This window comes from Nymphaea colorata, chromosome 4, assembly GCF_008831285.2.
Source record: "Nymphaea colorata isolate Beijing-Zhang1983 chromosome 4, ASM883128v2, whole genome shotgun sequence".
Lineage (NCBI taxonomy): Eukaryota > Viridiplantae > Streptophyta > Magnoliopsida > Nymphaeales > Nymphaeaceae > Nymphaea > Nymphaea colorata.
In genome coordinates, this window is record NC_045141.1 from 19,040,087 (window position 1) to 19,059,971 (window position 19,885).

General features: G+C 37.3%; 2 protein-coding genes across 2 annotated transcripts; both read right to left on the bottom strand.

Annotated features, from left to right (window-relative positions):
* Positions 1-1,727: 1,727 nt before the first annotated feature.
* LOC116252758 (pre-mRNA cleavage factor Im 25 kDa subunit 2) lies at positions 1,728-11,098 on the bottom strand. Its single transcript, XM_031627260.2, has 7 exons — positions 10,750-11,098; positions 7,875-7,920; positions 7,135-7,228; positions 6,933-7,006; positions 6,734-6,820; positions 6,540-6,650; positions 1,728-2,098 (listed from the first exon to the last, which is right to left on the bottom strand). Exons 1-7 carry the CDS (start codon positions 10,869-10,871, stop codon positions 2,027-2,029), a joined length of 606 nt encoding a protein of 201 aa, XP_031483120.1. The 5' UTR covers positions 10,872-11,098; the 3' UTR covers positions 1,728-2,026.
* Positions 11,099-15,718: 4,620 nt separating this feature from the next.
* On the bottom strand, positions 15,719-18,783 carry LOC116253219 (uncharacterized). The gene is made up of 6 exons (XM_031627986.2): positions 18,715-18,783; positions 18,219-18,419; positions 18,020-18,139; positions 17,421-17,458; positions 17,187-17,295; positions 15,719-15,769 (listed from the first exon to the last, which is right to left on the bottom strand). The coding sequence occupies exons 1-6, from the start codon at positions 18,721-18,723 to the stop codon at positions 15,734-15,736; spliced, it is 513 nt and encodes a 170-aa protein (XP_031483846.2). The 5' UTR covers positions 18,724-18,783; the 3' UTR covers positions 15,719-15,733.
* Between the last annotated feature and the right edge of the window lie 1,102 nt (positions 18,784-19,885).

The window sequence follows — 19,885 nt, forward strand, 5'->3', positions numbered from 1 at the left end:
TTCTCAATGCAAAAAGTTAGAATAAGGATCTGCTTCTTGTGGATGGCCTGACCAAGACCCTTAGTTTGATAAACTATGGATCTTATAATGGATCTTTTGCTACATCAGCAAAAGCATGCCACATCATGTCCACATTAGATCCATAAATTTCAAATCTGGAATAATCAAATGCCTCCTTTAAAATAAATGGAATAGTTACATTCGAATTTATTTAAAAACAAGAAGCAAGAGGCCGCAAAAGAAAAAAAAATGCAACTTTTTTAATTAGTTGATATGGTTTTAGAACATTCGATCTGAAAAAATCTCGAGAACATATATATTGTCTAGCATATAAAATTCACAAACAATTAGAAATTAATACCATAAAATGTTAAACCATGTTCTTGGCAATGTTGAAATCATAAAAGTTAAAAGAAGCAATATTTTCAAATTGTCCTACAGTTTAAAAAATGTTTGAAACGGTGGAAATAAAACGACGATTTCTTTTAAATATGCGGAGGCCATTAGGAAAGGTCAAACAAAATAATTTAATGGAGGTTCTCGGCTTTCCTGCATTGTGGGTCATCCCCAGGAAGGCCCTTGATTAGATTGTTGCCCAAGAAAAGGATTGTTCGTTGCACTCTGTCGTGTGTCTCTGCGTAGAAACGTTGTTTGGTAATTATATTTGTACATGAATTGTATATTTGTTTTCTGCTAACTGAAGCATCCTTTGAGCAATTGCACTGTCGGCCTACAGCTTTCCCTTCGTTAATGGCAGGCGACAGAGTACTACCGGCCGATCTGTGCTGACTCCTGATACACACCCACATTTATGACACTGGTTAGTCCACAGCAGAATCACAAAAGAAAAACCTTCGCCAATCGCCGCCTCCAGATCAAGAAATGTATCAAAGTATGTGCTATTGGGTTAGACGTTAGGCCACGTCTAAAGAAGAATTGACGGCCGCACGTCATATAGAATTGAGAAGATTTGCATGCTTGCGTCAAGCTCACCGATCTTCACATCAGCTGGTTCACTTCGATGGCGGCAGAAGCTAAAACGATCTCATTCACACTTATTCCAGCCTCTGTAGCTTTGATGTGTGCGCTAGTGCTCTCTTGGTTTGCCCAATTGTAAAGCAATTTTGGGCTCCAATCCATGTTCTTAGCTGAGCACTGCGATCATGCAAACTATTTGCTACAGGCTGAACCTTTTTGTTGCCAAAAATTGAGGAGGCTTGTGCATGCGAAGCATTGCCAGTTTCCGGTTAGTTCAGACAGGCAATAGATAAGGTCCATTCCATTTGTCCACACAGTGACCTCAAAAATTCAAGCATTGCCATTGTCATCAACTCACATACGACAAATGGGGCCGGCGTAGCATGTTACTCGAGAAGTCAATCCGCTAACAGAACCTCCCAAGTGGAGTTTGATCAAGCCAACAAAACCTCCCTAGTGCAGTTCAAGCTGGATTTACTTCTGTTTCTGCTAATATTTTATCTAAAGGAATCAATCCGCCACCCCCTCTCGAAAGGGGCTTTATAGATGGACAGAAACGTAGCAGTCCTGTGACTTTCTCATGCATTATTATTGTTATTATTATTATCATTGCTAGTTGCTATTCTTATGGAGAGAGATCAATGAGCAAAAGAGGCTAAGGGCCGCTTACTCTCAGCAACAGTGTCACCCAAGAAAGATCCATGTGCAGATCCATGTATAACAACAACACCACAATAGAAGAAAGCAAGGGCACATCAAAATAAGCTTTCCTACAACATGATTTCTCTTGATAAAATACATGGCAGTACAATAATGGAATGTTTCGAGTCCTGTTTGGGCGCAACCAAGGAAAAGAACAGCAATTGAACTTCAATATAGGAAATTAGCTTTCTAATTGTACATAAACCACAAAAAAAGAGAGAGCTTCAGATCAAAAATTATGCAAGCCAACAATATTAGAGGGACAAATTAACGATAAACACAAGTTTGAACAGCTCAACTCTGCAGCAGCCAATAGAGTTGAAAGCAGCTTGGGAACTTTTTGAGTTCATGGATTGACCATGTTTACTTGGAATCTTGACAGCTGCTGAGGTATGGTGGATATAACGGGTCCATATCTCTGAAAGCAAATCACACACTTAGTTGCAAAAGAAATATATATATATATATATATATATAACAAGCTTTACTATGCAAATTACTTCCATATGGTACAATAACGTAGTGTAGTGAGTTAGTTCAGCATAACATTTAACAGATTGCGAAACAAATGGCAACATGCCTTTCTATGCAAAATGAAATTCCATATGGCATGATAACATATTGTACGGTATACTATCACTAATTTTACAATATGATACACCTTCAAACTAGTTTCAAAAGTGTGTCATGAGCATGCAGTATGTCTTCCATGATATATATTACGTATCATATAATACAGCATGCCACCTGTATTGTGCTTAGAAGGTGGCCAAAACAATTTTTTTAGTTTTGCCTTTCAGAACTCGCAACTCAGCCCTCAACCGCTATATGCTTTTAACTTTGAAGAGTGTTGACAAATAGCACATGCACTTTTAAGAGGAAAACTTACAAATTATTGCCAATTTAGTGTCAAAAGTCAGAGCAATTTTGCGAATTTCATTTTCTCATTCCAAAATAAGAAGATTAGGTTTGTCAAGAATTTTTCCTTTCATTATTATTCATTATGATTATTAGCATTGAATGAGATTCCAGGCCTATGAGATTATGGTTAACATTTTGAGTAATGTTCTCAAAGAATTCGGAGATTTTTCAACAACAGAGCTTAGGAAAAAATATGTACTCTGTGACATCAATTCCTCATATAAATTAGTTGATAAGCTATTTAGCCTTTTCCAAACTTTGTTATAGAAGGATATTTCTCGCCATATTGATCCAACTTGGAAGTATTGTAATTGAACTAATGTTCAGGCAGCAACCTCTGTGGTCACATGCTCTAGGTCATAGAAACTCTGGTATATGAAAATGTAACTCTTATTCCATCAACTATTTGTCTTGAACTCCTTGCAAGTCTTACAGAAGATCAAGCTGAATAACAAAAAGAATGAATTATATTGCATTTGTGGGACAAACATTATAACGAATCACACTTGACCAAAAGATGAGAATCAGTAATCACCATCACAAGCAACTGGAAAACTGTGATGATAAAAAAAAAAAAAATCAATTGTTGAGTAAAAATTTATATCTTACCGGACTTAATGACCTACTGGGATAACATTTTTATCATTTATGCAATTATGAACCATGATGAATAGAAATATGATGTATTTTAATTGTTTAGTATTGATCAATATTCAATTAAATGCATTGTATAGTAATTCTACTCTAAACATATCAATGCATCAAGAGACTCACTGTGATGTTATTCACTTCAAAGATAAGGGGAACTATTAAGACAGAGGTTTTGTGATTGCCCAATTAAAGAAGCTTTATGAAGATTCAAGGAACATATTAGGTTGGAGGTGGAGTGTACAATCCTAACATTTTCCACTCCCACCAAAAATGTCTGTTCTCATACAGAATGTCTGTGCATTAGGTTGTGCTAGCATTTCAAATGCACAAAACCAATGCAAGCAACAGCACAAGCACACTATCACAAAATGATCAAAGAGATCATGTTACTTATGGAGAAGAGGTGGACAATGGAGAAGTTGGGAATGAAATTTTAAATTGAAGAAGAACAAAAGACACAGATAATATCACGTAGTTTTCTTTTTTCTTAGTTTAAAATTTATATTACAGAAAAGATGTTTTGTGTAAGAAAAAGAAAACAGCCCACCTGAGGTCATAGACTGCGAGGCATCAAGGGACATATGGACTGGATCAGAAGGAAATTTGGGCATGATCAGGTCAAAGAGGAAGTTTCAAATTTGGAATAGAGCTATCCCTAATCCTGACTGGTTATGTAGGTGTTGGCAGTCCTGTTTCCATGTTGTCATTTGGGAACGATGGAAGTGGAGGAACATGCTAGCACATGATCGGATAGGTGACTTCTCCCTGGAGGCCTGGATCATTGAAGGAGTTAATCTGGAAAGCTTGTCATGATGTTTTCATACAGTATAAAATGGGGGGAAGAGGAAAAACAACTCATTAACATATGTGAGGCAATTGGACCTGATATGCAGCAACAGTCTAAGGCAATCCGAGGAGTTCTCCAAATAGTGATGACAAAGGACACGAAAAATGGCACTGCAATAGCATATGGAAAGATAGGCCTATTCTTTCAAAACTGAAGGAAGAGAGGATAAGGATGGGGATGATGAAGCTGAGATAGAGCTTCTCTTGAATTGGCTTACAGAAAACCACGTAGAGGATGAGTTTGTAAGATAATATCCGATATAGAAGGTTCGAAAAGGAGGATAAGAGGTATTATAGCAGGTAGAAGAGCTCTCCTTAGAAGATGGGTAGATCCTCAGGTGTACTTTTACAAAGACTAGAAATGAAAGGTTTGCTGCCATCAGCAGATGCTGGTCAACTTCTATGCAGGTATGGAACCTGCTGGTAGGTTAGATGCAGGGTAATCAGATAAGAAGAGATTTGTTATGGGTGGAAAAGGTGTTGAATCTTACCAGTTTTGCATTTTGTAAGGTGCTCAAGTTCAACGTTTTCAGTTTTTGTGTTCCATAAAGGTGTTTTGTAAAGGCAGTTGATTAATATTGACTTGTTCTCACAGCTTCGTGGATGCCTTGCATCATATCCCTTCCCTGTATGTACACTTATTCTATTGTGAATAAATAGTTGGAAGCCCACCTCCCAGCAGCCCCCTATTGGAACCATGTGAACCAATGTTGTAAAGCGTATCATAACGTGTATCGGTTGCGCCGAACTATATGCCATATCGTAACATATCATAAATGTAGTGTAGCGTATCATAAAATTAATTTTTTAATTAAAAATTAAAAAATAGAGAAAAAAACCAAGAAAAATGTAAAAAGCTCATTTGACATCTCACATAAAGAGCATTCATGAGTTATCATTCATAAGCCATAATATATCAACAATCCATTCAGAAATGAGAAATCAAAGACTCAAATAACATAATAAGCATCCATCACAAGTTTAAAATGTTTTAGATTATATCACAAGTTCACAACATATAATTGTTAACTGCCAAGTGCCAAATATCATGATTATCACCAATCAACGATAATCATCATCATTTGCATCTTCATCCTCATTTTCTTTCTTAATTGATTCAATGCCTTCAAATAGAATGTCCTCGCCAACATACAGTTGATTTTTCTAGAAAACTAGTAAAACCTTCCCTTCCCACAACTCTTTGAGATGTTTAAAAAGCAGGAGGAAGGAGCTGCTTCAAAAAGATGGACAAAAGAAGGGGCCTCGAGCACCTTTTTCGTTTTGTCCCATATCAAAAGATAAGGGGATGTATCACCTGTATCGTACGATACAGCCCCCGTATCACATGATACGGGCAATACACCTCTACAATACATAGGTGTATCGTATGATGCGGGCCCATATCATGCGATACAGGTAACACTAATGTGAACATTAAATAAAGTACTTTTGAGTTAAATCCCTCCTACAAGCTACTTGATCATATCAATTTTATATGCAATTTTTTTATAAATTGTGTTCCTGTTAATTGCTTATGCACTCTATCGTGATTAACATGTTTGACATTGTATGCAATTTACAACAAAGACTGATAGACTTTGCAATTTTTTTATAAATGTGTTTCTCTTAATTGCATATGCACACTAACGTGATTAACATGTTTGACATTCTATGCAATTTACAACAAAGACTGATAGACTTACATTGTCTTCATTTTAGTTATGTGCATGTCTTTCATAGCATATACTCTCAATTTTTCTTATTCTCCCACTAATTTCCATGATTTTTTTAGTTTATGAAAAATTATAAGAAAAGTTAGAATTTTTAACTAGTTTCCTATTTTTAAAAATAAATATTTTTGTTCAACTAATACAACATTGTCATACTTGCACCAAGAGATTGTGATTGTTCACATAAAAGAAATGATTTCTTGGATCTAATAAAATGCCGCCAGAAGCTTCAGGCTTTTGTAAAAATAATGACAAAATTAACGCTTGCAATTTTCCTGAATTCGTTTGCAAGTAATCAACCAAATATATAGGCAAAATCTGTAGTATAAAGTTTAAACAGTCGAACATTAATAGCTGGTTGATGCAGGCTAAGTCACACGGGTGTGCTTCCGTGACGCACTCGCACCGATGCAAGTGCGGGTGCAGCCCAACATGGCACCCGACTCGGTCAAACAGAATCAGGTGCTACTGACCGCACCCGTGCTTATTATCTCTTGTTTTCTTTTCATTTTTTTTCTTTCTCCTATCTTTCCCTCTTCTTTTTTCCCTTTTCTCTCTCTCCCCCCTTATTTCATTTATAAGAAAAAGTTTAAAAATATAAAAAAATAACATATATACATATATATATATGCTATCACCGCACCCCACACCCATGTGACATAGGATGCAGGTGCTAAGGGACAACAAAATTGCAGGAGACATGGAACATACCTGAACATTATCATAGAGTTCAAATAGTGGAACAGCCAGCAATTTCAGATTTTTTGGTACTGCAAAGTATTCTCTTTCAGACAAGTGAACAAGGAAAAGTTTTTTGCATTCCTGCATCAACAATTAACCTGAGCTCAGCAGTAAACAAAACAAAATAGCAAAAGAATGAAATATTCAATTAGCCAACTGAGCACCTTTGGTTTAGTAATATGGGGAGGAGAATAGGGGTACATAATTGTCTCAAAGTTGGGCCTCCACCAGATAGCTACACACTCACCAATCTACATATAAGACAGAGACTAACACTTAATGATGAACAATGAAAACAGAGGATACAGAATTTCCATTCAAATGATGTTTGGAAGCCAAAAGACAAAATGTACATTCTATTACCTGCCAGTTTGGTTGAAGTGCGGTTGAATTGGCAGCAAGTTTGCTGGACAACTTGCGTTTCAGGCCCTCAATTTCTGTCGGGTATGGAAAGACAAGTGAAAAAGTAAAATTACCTTTTAATTTATTAGCAACATCATGAGCTGCTGCTTAGAAATGCATTGGGAAACAAGAAAAGCAGACCATCAGTTAAGTGATGCGTTACCATTCTCTCCAGGCTTTAAGCGCCCACCAGGAAGCTTGCAGAATGTGTTTCCAATTTGCAACAGTAGTATATGAGGATGGTTATGTTCCTGCACCTGTAAATATTTTAAGGATCATAAACTTATTGAAAGTCCTCAAAGGCCATCAATAGGTGAAATCAAATGAATTTTCACCCTGATCAATCTTCATAATGTGTTAAGAAAGGTCCAGGTCTAAACAACTTGGATCCTGTACCAGTGCACTTCCACATACAGATTGGAGAAAGTAACAGCTTCCAAGTTGCAAAGGGATCACTGTTCAGTTATCAGCTTCCAGGCCAGGAAGAGTGATCCTGGAGAAGAGGAAGCTAGTTCCTCCAACTCATTCAACCTGGCAGCTCCTTCTTCTCTTTATAGTTCAAAGACTTGGAAGGGGAGGAGTCACCACTATGGAAGCTCTAACAGGATAATAAACTATCCACTCCTCAACATATAATTAGTTAATTATGACTAACAATAAAGTTTCATAAGCTGCATAAGAGTAAAGACCAGTTAGTGAGAGTGGAAAATTAGATGTACAGAAACTATGAACTGCCAAGACGTTGTACAGCATATTATCAATTGTTTATATGTTATTTTTCATGGGAATCCTTCATCATATAAGAATAATGCCTTCATAACATCTTGCCAATATAATCAGCAGAAGAAAACAATCTCCTTTGAACCCCTCCCATAAAGTCAAAGCCAAGTTACAGATTCTTACCAGCAGAATTCCTTCCACACTTGTTCGCATCCCTTCCTTCATATAGCTGAGAAGGAAAGACAAGGACAAAAAAGAACAGCATAATATGAGGGCAAAAAATAAGGTCATCCAGGAAAAAAAAAAGAAAAGAAAAGGCTCCATGGTTTACATCATCTTCAAAAGCAATATACCATTGTTGACATCACATGTGTAAAACCTATTTCAAATATGATCCACTGGGAACCATAAAACCAAAAAGAAAATTATGCACGACCATTTCCATTCCCTAGATGTCTATTAGTTAGCTTGAAATCTTAAAGGAAAAAATGTCCATAAATGGGATTTAATATAAAATGAAGAAGATCCAGTTAACATTAGATAAAACAAGTCAAACAAGCATCAAATAAATGCCAGGCATGCACACCATTTATTTCACATCTGCCAAAATGATCCTCTGAATTGCCTTGAAAGTTAAAAATTTTCAAACCAGCAAAAGATCATATTAGCCGTGACCTGAGAGCCGCCGACATTTGAAAGGGAGGACTCGAACACGGTCTATGGGCCAATAGAATCCCATAATGCAAGACCGCAACTGATTTCAATCAAACCAAAAATTAAATAAAGGGAATTTTTGAATATACACTTCAAGTTTCACAATGATAAGAAAACACAAAGGATATTTTTAAAAACAGTTATTTTTTTTTCGGTTAATTAAAAGCACATTTCCATCAAGTTAACGACAGTTATCATTAATTCAAGTAGAGTTAATGAGTAAAGATGAATAAAATCCCATCAAAATAGATATTTAACATGTCCGTTATTTTCCTTTGAGCTCTTTAACAATACCAAGCACAACTAGTACATATTTGACTACAGACAGATTTTTCAGCTGTTACAGTAGGTACAGTTTTCAGTTATTGCCAAAATCATAGCTGTACTTTTTAAATTTTCTTAAAAACTCCAGTCCATTCTTCAAAAATCTGCCAGTCTTTGCATAAATGGATTTAGACTTTAGTCAGTAAGTTGGATTGACATGATGTTGACATTCCGGCCTAGAAAGCCACCATCATCTGTGACTTTACTACATGGCATGTGACGAAAAATCATAATTCCAGTGGATACTTATCCACCTTATTTGCCTCATAGTTGGTTCCTTTTGAGACAATACATGTACCTTAAACTTTGGTATAAATTCTGAAAACACCTCACTTTTTGCCTCATAAAGGTAGCATCTCCAAATTTTAACAGCGTGTTGGAAGGAGGGAACGGAGAGGATATGGGAAGGAGAGGACATAGATGAATTGATGATGGGGAGGGAAAGAAAAGAGAAGGAAAAGGAAGAATGACCTTCTTCTCCCTTCCAATCTCTCCAGTTGTGGAGGGATTGGAAATACACTAGTCATTCCTTTCCTTTCCTTTCCTTTATATCCAAACACAATTTTTCATTCTCCTTTCATTTACCCCAACTTAATAAGCCATCCAAAGTCCAAACACAGTAGATGTAATCCTTTCCGTTCCTTTTTGTCACTTTCCCTCCATCCAAACAGAGTGTAAGTGCAAGCATGATAGCAACAGGCTCCAAATCATGCATGTAACAATTTTCATTCTGCAGATCTAGTTTCATGCAAAGAACTATCCTATCATGTTGCACGATACGCATTGAATTCTGAATATGAATGCATAATTACGTCATGGACCGACTGACCTTCCTTTGATGCTCCTCCTTAAGTGTGTCTGCAAATCGCTTAAAGAACACACAGTGCATAAAGAGAAGAGGAAGAAGAATTCACACTCCATCGTTTCATTAGCTTACGAACACAGCACATCATAAAAGAGGTAAGCAAGGAGACTTGAATTCAACATCACTTACAAGGCTGCCTGAAGGCGCATACAAAAATCCTCTTGCCAAACAGCCACAGCAAGGGAATCTTTAAATACAAAAGATGAAATTGACCAGTGGGGGAGGGTGCTCTCTTACAAGCAAACAGGGCATACACAAATGGACAACTATATACAATGAAAGTAGACACGGGGGAAAAATAACATATACAGGAATACAACATATACATCTTGCTTGATGGTGGTGTTAGAAGTGGCACATGCAGGAGCCTGTCCCAGTTTCTACAATCTTGGTTCACATTGTTGGCTGTAGACAAATTTGGCTCCTTTACGAAACAGATTCTTCACATACACTGCTAACCTCCAGAATTCCACAATAATCTCCTACAATATCCAGATACTCTGTTATTTGGGAACGGCGCATGGTAAAGCTGGGACTGGGCGCATCGTGAATAATGGTGGAGGATCATATGGACGCCAAACCAAATATGAACAACAACAAACAAGAAGATGTTTTTTTTTTCTTGCCGCAAGAACTACATTAGATAGGTATGTTGAAACATTCCTGCCCTTTTATCTGCGATCTATCTCCCAATATTCTTTCTCCGTTTAAGCTCAACCAGAAACTAAAATTCTCATCTTATTTAGCTCCCATCATTTCCAATAGTTCCAGCAGATATTCAAAACAAGTGGCAGCAAAGAATGAACACGAACCGCCCAACAACCCTCGTCATAAAAAAACTAATCCGTTCTTCGCCATAACGAACACCACAAACCGAAGTTTCAGGCTATTTCGAGCAGAAATTTACAAGCATATTTATCTAAAAAACACCTGTAGTTAATTTGATAAGTGAAAGAGAAAAAAAAAATCCAGTGACACATGAAAGTTCCCATAAAAAATAGCGACTACTAAATGATGAGAACAAACTACATAATTCCATAAAACAACAAGCACAAGCAAATGAAGGAAGAGGAAGTATACGCGAGAAAACTGGTGGGCATAAAACTTTAAACGAAAGAAATACATCTCTAGGGTTTTGGAAGGACGACCACTCACTTGACCTTCATCCTAGCGAGGCGATCGGCGACGGAGGTGTCCTTCTCCATCTTGGGCTCCTTTGTCCCGAAGGTGTAGCTCGAGAGCGGGTATAAGTTTACCACGGCAGACGTGTGGTGCATCTTTGCCCTTCCCCTCTTCTCTCCTCCTCCTCCTCTTTTTGGCGCCTCGCACCAGACCAAAAGAAGAAGAAAGAGAAGGGAAATAAGAACCCAGTTGCGGTGAGGGGGAAATGTTTTAAGAGTCGAGGGCTCGCGGGTATTTATACGCCCGGTGATCGGAGGCTCCTCCAGTCGTGGGGTTGGAGGCGGCGTTCGCAGCAGCGCCGCCTGAGGAGCCAAGCGATTCGTGGCTCGGCGCCGGTTCGAGTCGTTAACGAGGCCAATTGAGGAGTTAATAGCCGGTTACTACATTTTCATTAACAGTGTATTTTATCAATATTTTATTGAGCCACTTAATTGTAAAATCATTTTTACAAGTTTAAAATATCCTAAACATTGGATGAGGCAAAGAAATTCTTGGAACGTTTTTCAATATAAGATTGTGAAAAATGAGAAAGAATAAGGTGCATGAGACCTCAATATTTGACAAGATGCTTAACTTGGAGTCAATTAACATTTTTGATTCATGAAGTGCCTTCAGTTAACAATATCTAAAAAAACATTGACCAAAATACGCTGTTGATTGTCAATAATATGTTGACAAGCTCGAGGAGTCAATCGAACTCACTAGCCAAAGTTTAAAGTTTCTTTAATTCAAGAACTTGTTCGATGAGAAGTCGACTCAATTAGCAGTGGTAGAGTAAAAAAAAAAATATTGACTAATTGAGTACTTGTGGGATACTTACCTAAGTCAAGTCTGGTGTGGTGTAGACGCAACATATGACTGAATCTAGGTCCAGTCATATTAGCAGTGAAATACACAAGTCACACATACCTCCTAGTTTCTTTTCTTTCTTTCTTTTTTTTTTTTTTTTGAGAAAAAAGCCATCCAACTTCATGTGTAAATTTTGTGACATATCATTGTTAGTATAATATATAATTTAGAATGCATTTGCATGTAAATTATTAAAGGTTACATATAAAAGAACTAATACATGATTCAACCGATTCGCCTAAGTTACTTTGGCTGATCCGGTACAGTTGAGTTGTGAGAAAGCCAACTCTGGCTAACTCACGGTGCAAACATTGGGTACTTTTAATAGTAACGGACCATTAATAACTCACTGCGAAGACTCGTATGTTCCTTTTATTCTTTTACATTTAGGATTTTTAGTTGCGTTTGGACCTAGGTAGGTACGACATATTGTTTAACTTGAGTGTCGTGATCTCACATTGTAATAGATGACATGCTTTTTTACAAGTTCGCTTGCAAAACCAGCTATACTAACTACATTCGTTGAAGCAATACTGACGGATCATTTGCAGACATCTTCAATCATCATCAAACTTTAGGCAAATATATGTTCTTCGGTTCATGTAGACGACTGTTCAATAGAACGTTCTTGATTAAGGGTAAAGGCTTAGTGGTAATGGGTGAAGCAATAGTAATTTCCTTCCGCTTCCCAAACAATCAATCTATTGGTGTCCTCAAACTGTAGATCACATTCATGACAAAAATTTAGATGAATACTTTACAGAAATATACCTTGTTTTTCAAGGAATAACAAACACACGCCAAAATTTGAACATATTTCATTTATCCTCCTGAATTTAATCTGTTTTTATTAGAAAGTTTTTCTTTCATTGTACTGCTTCTTTTTTTTTAGGTGTAATTTTGGCAATTAAAGTTATATATTTTTATTGGGCGCATCTGATTGGACGGAGTTCAAACACTTAAGGGATTTTACAATTGTTAAAAAGCGTTAAGATCTAAAAAAAAAAATCCACCAATTTGATTGGGAGGGCGACTTGTGGCATCAAATGGAATACTGTCACTATTCATGAGACATTCCATCGCCGCAAATGAAATGCCCGAACGAATAGTTGCATGTGCTGCTTGGCGCACGCAACATGTATACACTAAAAATTGAAAAGGTTAGGAGTAAAGTTTATTTGAAAATTATTTAAAAATAAATATCTTTTTTAGTTTTTTGACTTTTTTTTTTATTTTTATAAAAAGTTTTCTTTTTTTATTAACTAGAGACAGTTTCATCATTAGTGTGGACTGGTGTGCCCATTTCACTTTTTTTTTTTTCTCGATTTGTCCACATAAACTCTCTTACATTCGTCAACTATGTAGGCTTTTTTCTTTTATAAGAAGGTTTCCTTTGTCTTCTACGCACGCATCTCTACATATAATCAGCTTCAACAAAGTCCGACACTACAAAAAATAAATATATTACCAACGGTAAAAAAAAACATCGGTAAAAGCGGTCCAAGCATCAGTATTAGTTTTTTTTTTTTTTAATTTAATAATTTTTTAATAATAAGAAATAAACAGCTTTTACAACACCAAAATCAAATTTCTTATAAAATTAGCTTGAAGTAAAATACGATGTACATAAAATTGGTGTTTGTGTACACAATAAGATGTTTACATTTTCTTTAAAATATTTTTTCAACACAAATTTAAATGGTCTAATTTTTTTGTCTCTTGCCCAAGTAATCTTCCATTTACCGGTTACTCTATATACATAAACAAGAAACATGGTTTCATTTATTAATTTTGGGAAATTAATCTGTCTTTTAAACCACTAATCAAGCTGATTAAATGACACACCGATTCATATAATTCTGATTCAATTTAAGTGAAATATAAGTCAGAACATCAATAACGTTGGTAGCATAAGTCATGATCTTCTCCTATTGTATAGGCCAGATGGACAAGTAAACTAAAACCAACTCAGCTTTAAGCGATCAAACCCATCTTTTTACATTCAGTGAGAGGGGTTTTCATCTAGCTTTAGTAACTTTATGCCCTTCATTTGTTTATAATGATTTACTGGCGTTTTCTTTAGACGTAAGTAAACATTTTGTTGATGAAAACTATCACTGACATTCTCCCTCGTATGCCAACATATTTCAAATTATCGATCAGTTTATTCAGATGCATAAATAAGAATTTGTAACCTACGAAATTCTAAAGTTTTAGATCATCGAACTGCATTCAACCAAACCCATACAACAGTTGATTTACAGATTATGAACGATAAAGATCACATCTGCAGAAAAACTAGTTTTGATTTTTTAATTGCAACTCACACTTCTGTGCAGTTAGATCGCACATGATCTGCTCTGTCTCCACAAAGCCGAAGGCCAGCTTATCTATTAGAATAGAACGAAGCTGCTCTATCAAAGTGAAAGACTATCTTATACCCCAGTCCGCGAAATTCCCACTCCTACGAAACAAATAGCGTCCTCCACTCTGACTCGCATCCCTGACATCCATTGCTCAATAATGAGAATCGAGCTAGGGACGTCCGAGACACCCTCCCTGGTGAGGCTTTCGATCTCGATTTAAATGATCACGGTCTACATAAACTCATAGCGCACGATCAGAAACAGATCCAGATTTGAACGGAACGATTCAAACGATCACAGATCAACATCGATTCTGGTGCAGGCAAGATTTTAAAACAAAACAGAACTACGATCTCAACAAGCGTTCGCTTGGACATATTCCTGAAGGTTTCGTCTTCATACCCCTTGTGAAAACGGTAGAACCGTAGAAATTGCTCCGACGTGTGAGGTCGCCGATTTGTTCCTCGCCGGTAACGTGTGAACCTTTGTCTCGCCGGTAACGTGTGTACTATCGGCCGTCACATTAAATGTTATAATTTGTGGGACTCCTCATCGTCGATTCAAAATTAAATGGCACCGATCAGTGACAGCTTCTGTAGCAAGGTGAGCACTTCTTCTTTCTTTGAGATGCAGGCTTGCTCTCTGCATTTACTTGATCATCAACCTCAAGCCTGCCTACCCATGGACATTTCTTTGCAGGGCATCTATTATATCCAGGATTCAAATGGGTTGGACTTAATTTTGTTATTTTATAGGTGGGTTGGAATATTTTATAGGGCACGTCTTTAGTTTGACCTATAAAGGACTATGCTCCTATACCAAAAAAAAGGTAAATCTCTATATGTAAGTAAGTTGATGCTTATGAACATTCCACCATTTGATGTCAACACAGTTTTGGATCTTAAAGGCAAGTGAAAGGAGAGAGAAGGTTAAACATCTTTTTAGAGGGCTGCACACCAGTAATCCCCTAATTACTGACAAAGCCAGGGAATTAAACAAATAAAACTGGTATTTTCGTTTCCACTGTCCTCCTTTTTCAAAAGTTTTGAAAGCATTAGGGTTGTGTTTGACAGCTTCGGATCTTAGGTGAAGTTGCACAAAAAAATGTGTTTTGATAGCATGAATTTAAAATATATGTTACATGTCGGATTTTGGAAAGGAGAGGCGTCTAATTCTCTGGTCGCCGCGCTTCTCAAATCTGCGATAAAACAAACGCAAGTACCTGGTGCCGATGTGCATAAAAGGGGAAAAGGCTAAAACCTGTAAACCATTCCCATTGTTTTTCCAATTCTTTGCCACTTTGGAAAGTAGTAATAAAACTACAGCTAGTGATGTGAGGATTTTCATTTAGAAGTAGCCCTACGAACAAAAGAAGAACGTGCACTAGTAAGCTGCAGAACGGTGGAGTTCATGAAGTAGGCCCATCAAAGTTTGCTAATGAATAATACCACAAGATGGCATATTATTAGCTCACTGTAAAAGGGTTACGTGAATTTTCGTTGCAGGGATGCAGAGAAATGGGAAGAGTTGCAGGCTGAGATGGACCAATTACCTGAGACCTGGACTCAAACGAGACGTGTTCACAGAGCGGGAGGAAGAGATCATTATGGGCCTTCATGATGTGCTTGGAAATAAGTCTGTTCATTTTCCCCTCTTCTTCTTTTGTTCTTTCCCTTTCTTGGGTTCTTGTTTCCTTCCTTCTCTTCGTGCTTACGGGAACACCATTATCTTTCTCCCCTCGTTCACTCCTTATTTCTTTGCATATCTCCCAAACAGCCCTTCAACATTCACAGAATGGTCGAGAATTTCAATTTGTCTTTTCCCCCTTGGCATATGATATATCTCATGACAGAACTGAATCAATTCAGTCTCAATAAATTTGCTAATCATCCAAGCTAGTTTCTCATTGAAGCAGTGGGAAATCACACTAAAGTGTCCTGTTACCAAGGAGTTCTTGTTCAAGATGATGATGACATGAATGATTTTAAAGATGTAGTTGCCTTATCTACTCAACCTAGAACGCAAGGTATTGATGATGACATGAATGGGAGAAATTCGACTTGAATAAATGAGACTGACACTATCCCATTTCCCGCTAGGACATCCTGGAAAGAGTTAGAGCATGTCCATTAGCCTGTGCATGTCAAAGCATGAGTAGGTCACTAAAGTTGTGACATGATGACAATAGTTCATTGTGGAATTCATCCCAGGTTACTGAGTTTTAGTATTTGATAAGTCATTCCTTCAGCATATAAGAACTTTTAAGCTTTCGGCACTTTTGTGTTTCATCATTTGAGCGTTTTAGGCATGTGAACATTCTTTCATCCCTCCACTGACCAAGCATAACTCATCAAGTCTTAGATAAGTTCACCTGAACATGGTTGTGCAATTTGGTGTACATCACATCAATGGATACACATGCTGGTCTGTCTTAGATAATATTACCTGAATATGGTTGTGCAATCTGGTACATATCACATCAATGGATACACATGCTGACCTCTGGAACAACTTGACATGCTTGAAATATTTTATACATTTGCATATAAATTTGTAGCTCTGTGTATCTCAGCAAGATTCTTTTTCCTGCTCCTCCTAGTTCATAATTTGAAGAATAAGAACAAAAATAACAGGTTTATTTTAGCTCTCTCCAGAAACAAAGAAATTCAATGTGCCCTGTCATCCTTCTTTCTTTTTATTAAATTACGGGTTTCTGTGGTTCATGGGCACTAGGATGCAGAGATTTAGGAAACTTGGGCTCCTATTATATTACTGCAGCCGTTCGGACATTATGGGGATGCAAAGATAGACTAAAGTAATAGCTTCTCAAACTTGACTTCAATTAACAAAGGCAAGAAACACGAAGATGACCTAAGCCGTAAAAGTAACTGGAATTGAGGAGCTTAATAGTTGCTTGTGTTCTTTATCTTCTCTAATAAGTTAAATCTCGGCAACAAATGCAAGAAAAAGTTTGAAAAAATTACTATCAAAAGCCATTATTACATAAAAAGCAGTTGGATGAATTTGTATGTCTTCTCTGAAGACACAACCAAGCAGCTTCTGCACTAGTTTGTAACTTTCTGATTTGCTTAATTTTGTCCTACCGAATGAAGTCACCTTCTACTCAACCAAAGTAGAACTACAAAAATTTGGAAAGTGGGGTAGAAAAACTGGAAGAGGAATTTGGGAGATTACTTTGCTCGCACTACTGGCGCTGCATGAAGTTACGGAACTCCCATCCGTGTCAACATCGCTCATTTGATGCCGGAGGCTCTCAGTGTGAGCGCTTCTTTTGGCTGCACTTCTTTTTTCATCATTCAAAAAAAAAAAAAAATGAAAACAGAAAATGAAGTCAATATTCAGATCTGTACTGCCAGATAGAGGACTGAAAACACAAGCATTGATCAAGCTGGAAGGAATTTCCAGTACCTCGTGTTGCCATCAGCATGCAATCTCTGGATCGTGATCTACATCCCCATGGCAAAAGGAAAAGATTAGGGCAAGATAAAATCGAATAACTGTTAATGGAAATTTTTTCCTGTACATTTTCAGCAAAATATACAAATTCGTTTCTTGAAACTGAAAATTTTCTTAAAAATGCGGGAAACATAACCAGAGGATCTTCCTTATCCTCAAGTTCAAAGCACTGGAGTAACTGTTAATTAAAAGTGTTTCCTCTGCATTTTCGGCAAAGCAAACAAAATTATTTATTGAAAACTTAAACCTTTTGGTAAACATGCACAAAGCATGAACGGAGGATCTTTCTTATCCTCAAGAGCATTCTGAAAGAAGGGCACTTTGTATTGAGGTTGGATCATGCCAGAGTAGCAGGATTCACTCAATTGAAGTGGCAAAGCAGGAGAACTTCGATCAGCTCTTCCAAAGGAGTCGAGGACAAGTACAAGTCCATAGACGGAATGTGGCATTCAATTCCGTCATGAGTTATAGCTTCAGCCAAGCTGATCGATGTCTCATCGAGAGGATTCGATTTAGTTTCGACCTTTAGGCGTTCCACAAGAACTACTTACATGAAGAATTGTGGAGTTCGAAGCTCCAAGTGAGAGGGAAGCGGAACAAGGTTCGATGGCATCTGCATACTCGGCAAAATCAACAGCCGTTCGCCCAAGAATTCCATCTTTACTTGACCCCTGGTGAAATGAAGACAACACATCACCACCGGCAGCAAAAACACGAAAGCAGAAGATGGTGGCAAGAAAGTCGTTTTACGTTTGATACTATAAATTGATACTTTTTCCCTTCAAATTTCCCTGTTTCCGGCTCTCGCGATAGTTTTACAGTTTCATAGACGGGATTCCCCCATATACATGCCCCATTGTGAACCTGAACCTTCTCTGTCTTGGCAGAAGGCTTCCCTGTTTCTGAAGGAACTAGAGCTACCAACAAACTGTCCCATCCTGTTTGAGGTACCTGCAATTTTCAAGGTACAACAGAATAAAAAGATGGGCAGCATTAGCTCATTTGCGTTGCAGAGATTTTGTTCTTTGTCTGACTAGAAACAGCTTGATCAAAGCACTAATGAGTCAACGCAAATCCGAAAATCGGAACCAAATTCCAAATCTTTGTCATGGAAAATGACATACTCTCTTACAAGAAGAAACTCAATCAGTTCTTTTTTTTTTTAATTTATGAAGCTGCTGACTCCGCTACTAATAAATATAATACTGTGATTTTTTCTGCGTGAGGCAAGTATTCGGCTGCTCACCTCAGCCATGATGCTGCCATGATTAAGTGCTTTCTTTCCTCCATAGATAGAGTAAATACTGCAATTGAAAAGGGAAAAGAGAGACAGGCACATCTGAGTAATTGGATTGGAGGCCGGGGCCCAGTTCTCAAGTACCATAAAGAACAGCACGCCCCCATTGAGAAAGCTGTTCGATCTTATAAAAGGCCATGTTTCTTACCAGAAGTAAGTCTGTCCACGTGATTAGAGAGAGAGAGAGAACACATTAACCAAGTTGTGCACATGAGATGCGTGCACAAACACGGAGCTGATCTCTTCGTTCAACGATAACATCAACGTACAAGCAATGTAATTGAGTAAAAATGTTTGCTTGATTGGTTTATTGTTTGTTTGCTCACTTTCTTTTTCTTTGGTTTGAGACAGGTGACTTTGGTTACTATGCCCTGAACTTTTGTATTTGGCCTCTCTCTCTCTCTCTTGTGAAGACTTTAATCATAATTAATTGCCAATAAATGAAAGAACGATGCAAGCCATAGGCAAGGAGAAAGTTGGGAAGCAATGTCCTGAAAAATATTAATTAGTGTAGTTGATGGCGTTCTATCAGGTAGTCTGAATTGAAGAAGTCGGCAAGTAGTCTGAATCGAAAGTGGGAAGCAAATATTCCTAGAAACTGTAGTTTAGATTGCAAACAAAATGTGCTTTTAATTTTAGAATGAAAGATGTTGGTTTTGATATGTTGAACTTGACAGTGCGCGGACGAGATTGAGCCGAGCTAAAAAATTTTCATTAAAGAACCGAACTATATAGTGATAGAAGTTAAAATATAATTTTTTATTAAGTTAAATGAAAAAATTAAAATAACGTGTAGATTTTTTTTCTTTTTCAATTTGAAGGGCCCACGGCCCTCTGCCCCTGCATTCCATCTAATATAAATTCGTTACCTGTCCTTCCCTTCACTAGAATAGTTTCTCCAATACTTAAGTACTATGCGAGCAAAATAACCATTCCTTGGGCAATGTCATAGCTATTTCTTTGTTTTTTTTTTAATGTCCCCACAACATTACAAGTTCATTCTAACATTCCTTTTAACACACCGAGGAGGATCGTATCATAGTTGCTCATGCTGGTGGCTGGTGAAAGCTTAGTCATCAGTTTGATTCTCGTGGATGCTATATCTCTAGACTCTACATAA

Coding starts and splice junctions, on each gene's coding strand:
- LOC116252758 (XM_031627260.2), bottom strand. CDS start 10,871: ATGCACCACACGTCTGCCGTGGTAAACTTATACCCGCTCTCGAGCTAC. Junction 7,921..10,749: donor CTCGCTAGGATGAAGGTCAA/GTGAGTGGTCGT, acceptor TTTCCTTCTCAG/CTATATGAAGGAAGGGATGC. Junction 2,099..6,539: donor AACTCTATGATAATGTTCAG/GTATGTTCCATG, acceptor ATTTGCTTTCAG/AGATATGGACCCGTTATATC.
- LOC116253219 (XM_031627986.2), bottom strand. Junction 17,459..18,019: donor CGAACTCCACAATTCTTCAT/GTAAGTAGTTCT, acceptor ATGGGGATGTAG/ATCACGATCCAGAGATTGCA. Junction 17,296..17,420: donor CATGCTGATGGCAACACGAG/GTACTGGAAATT, acceptor TGATGAAAAAAG/AAGTGCAGCCAAAAGAAGCG.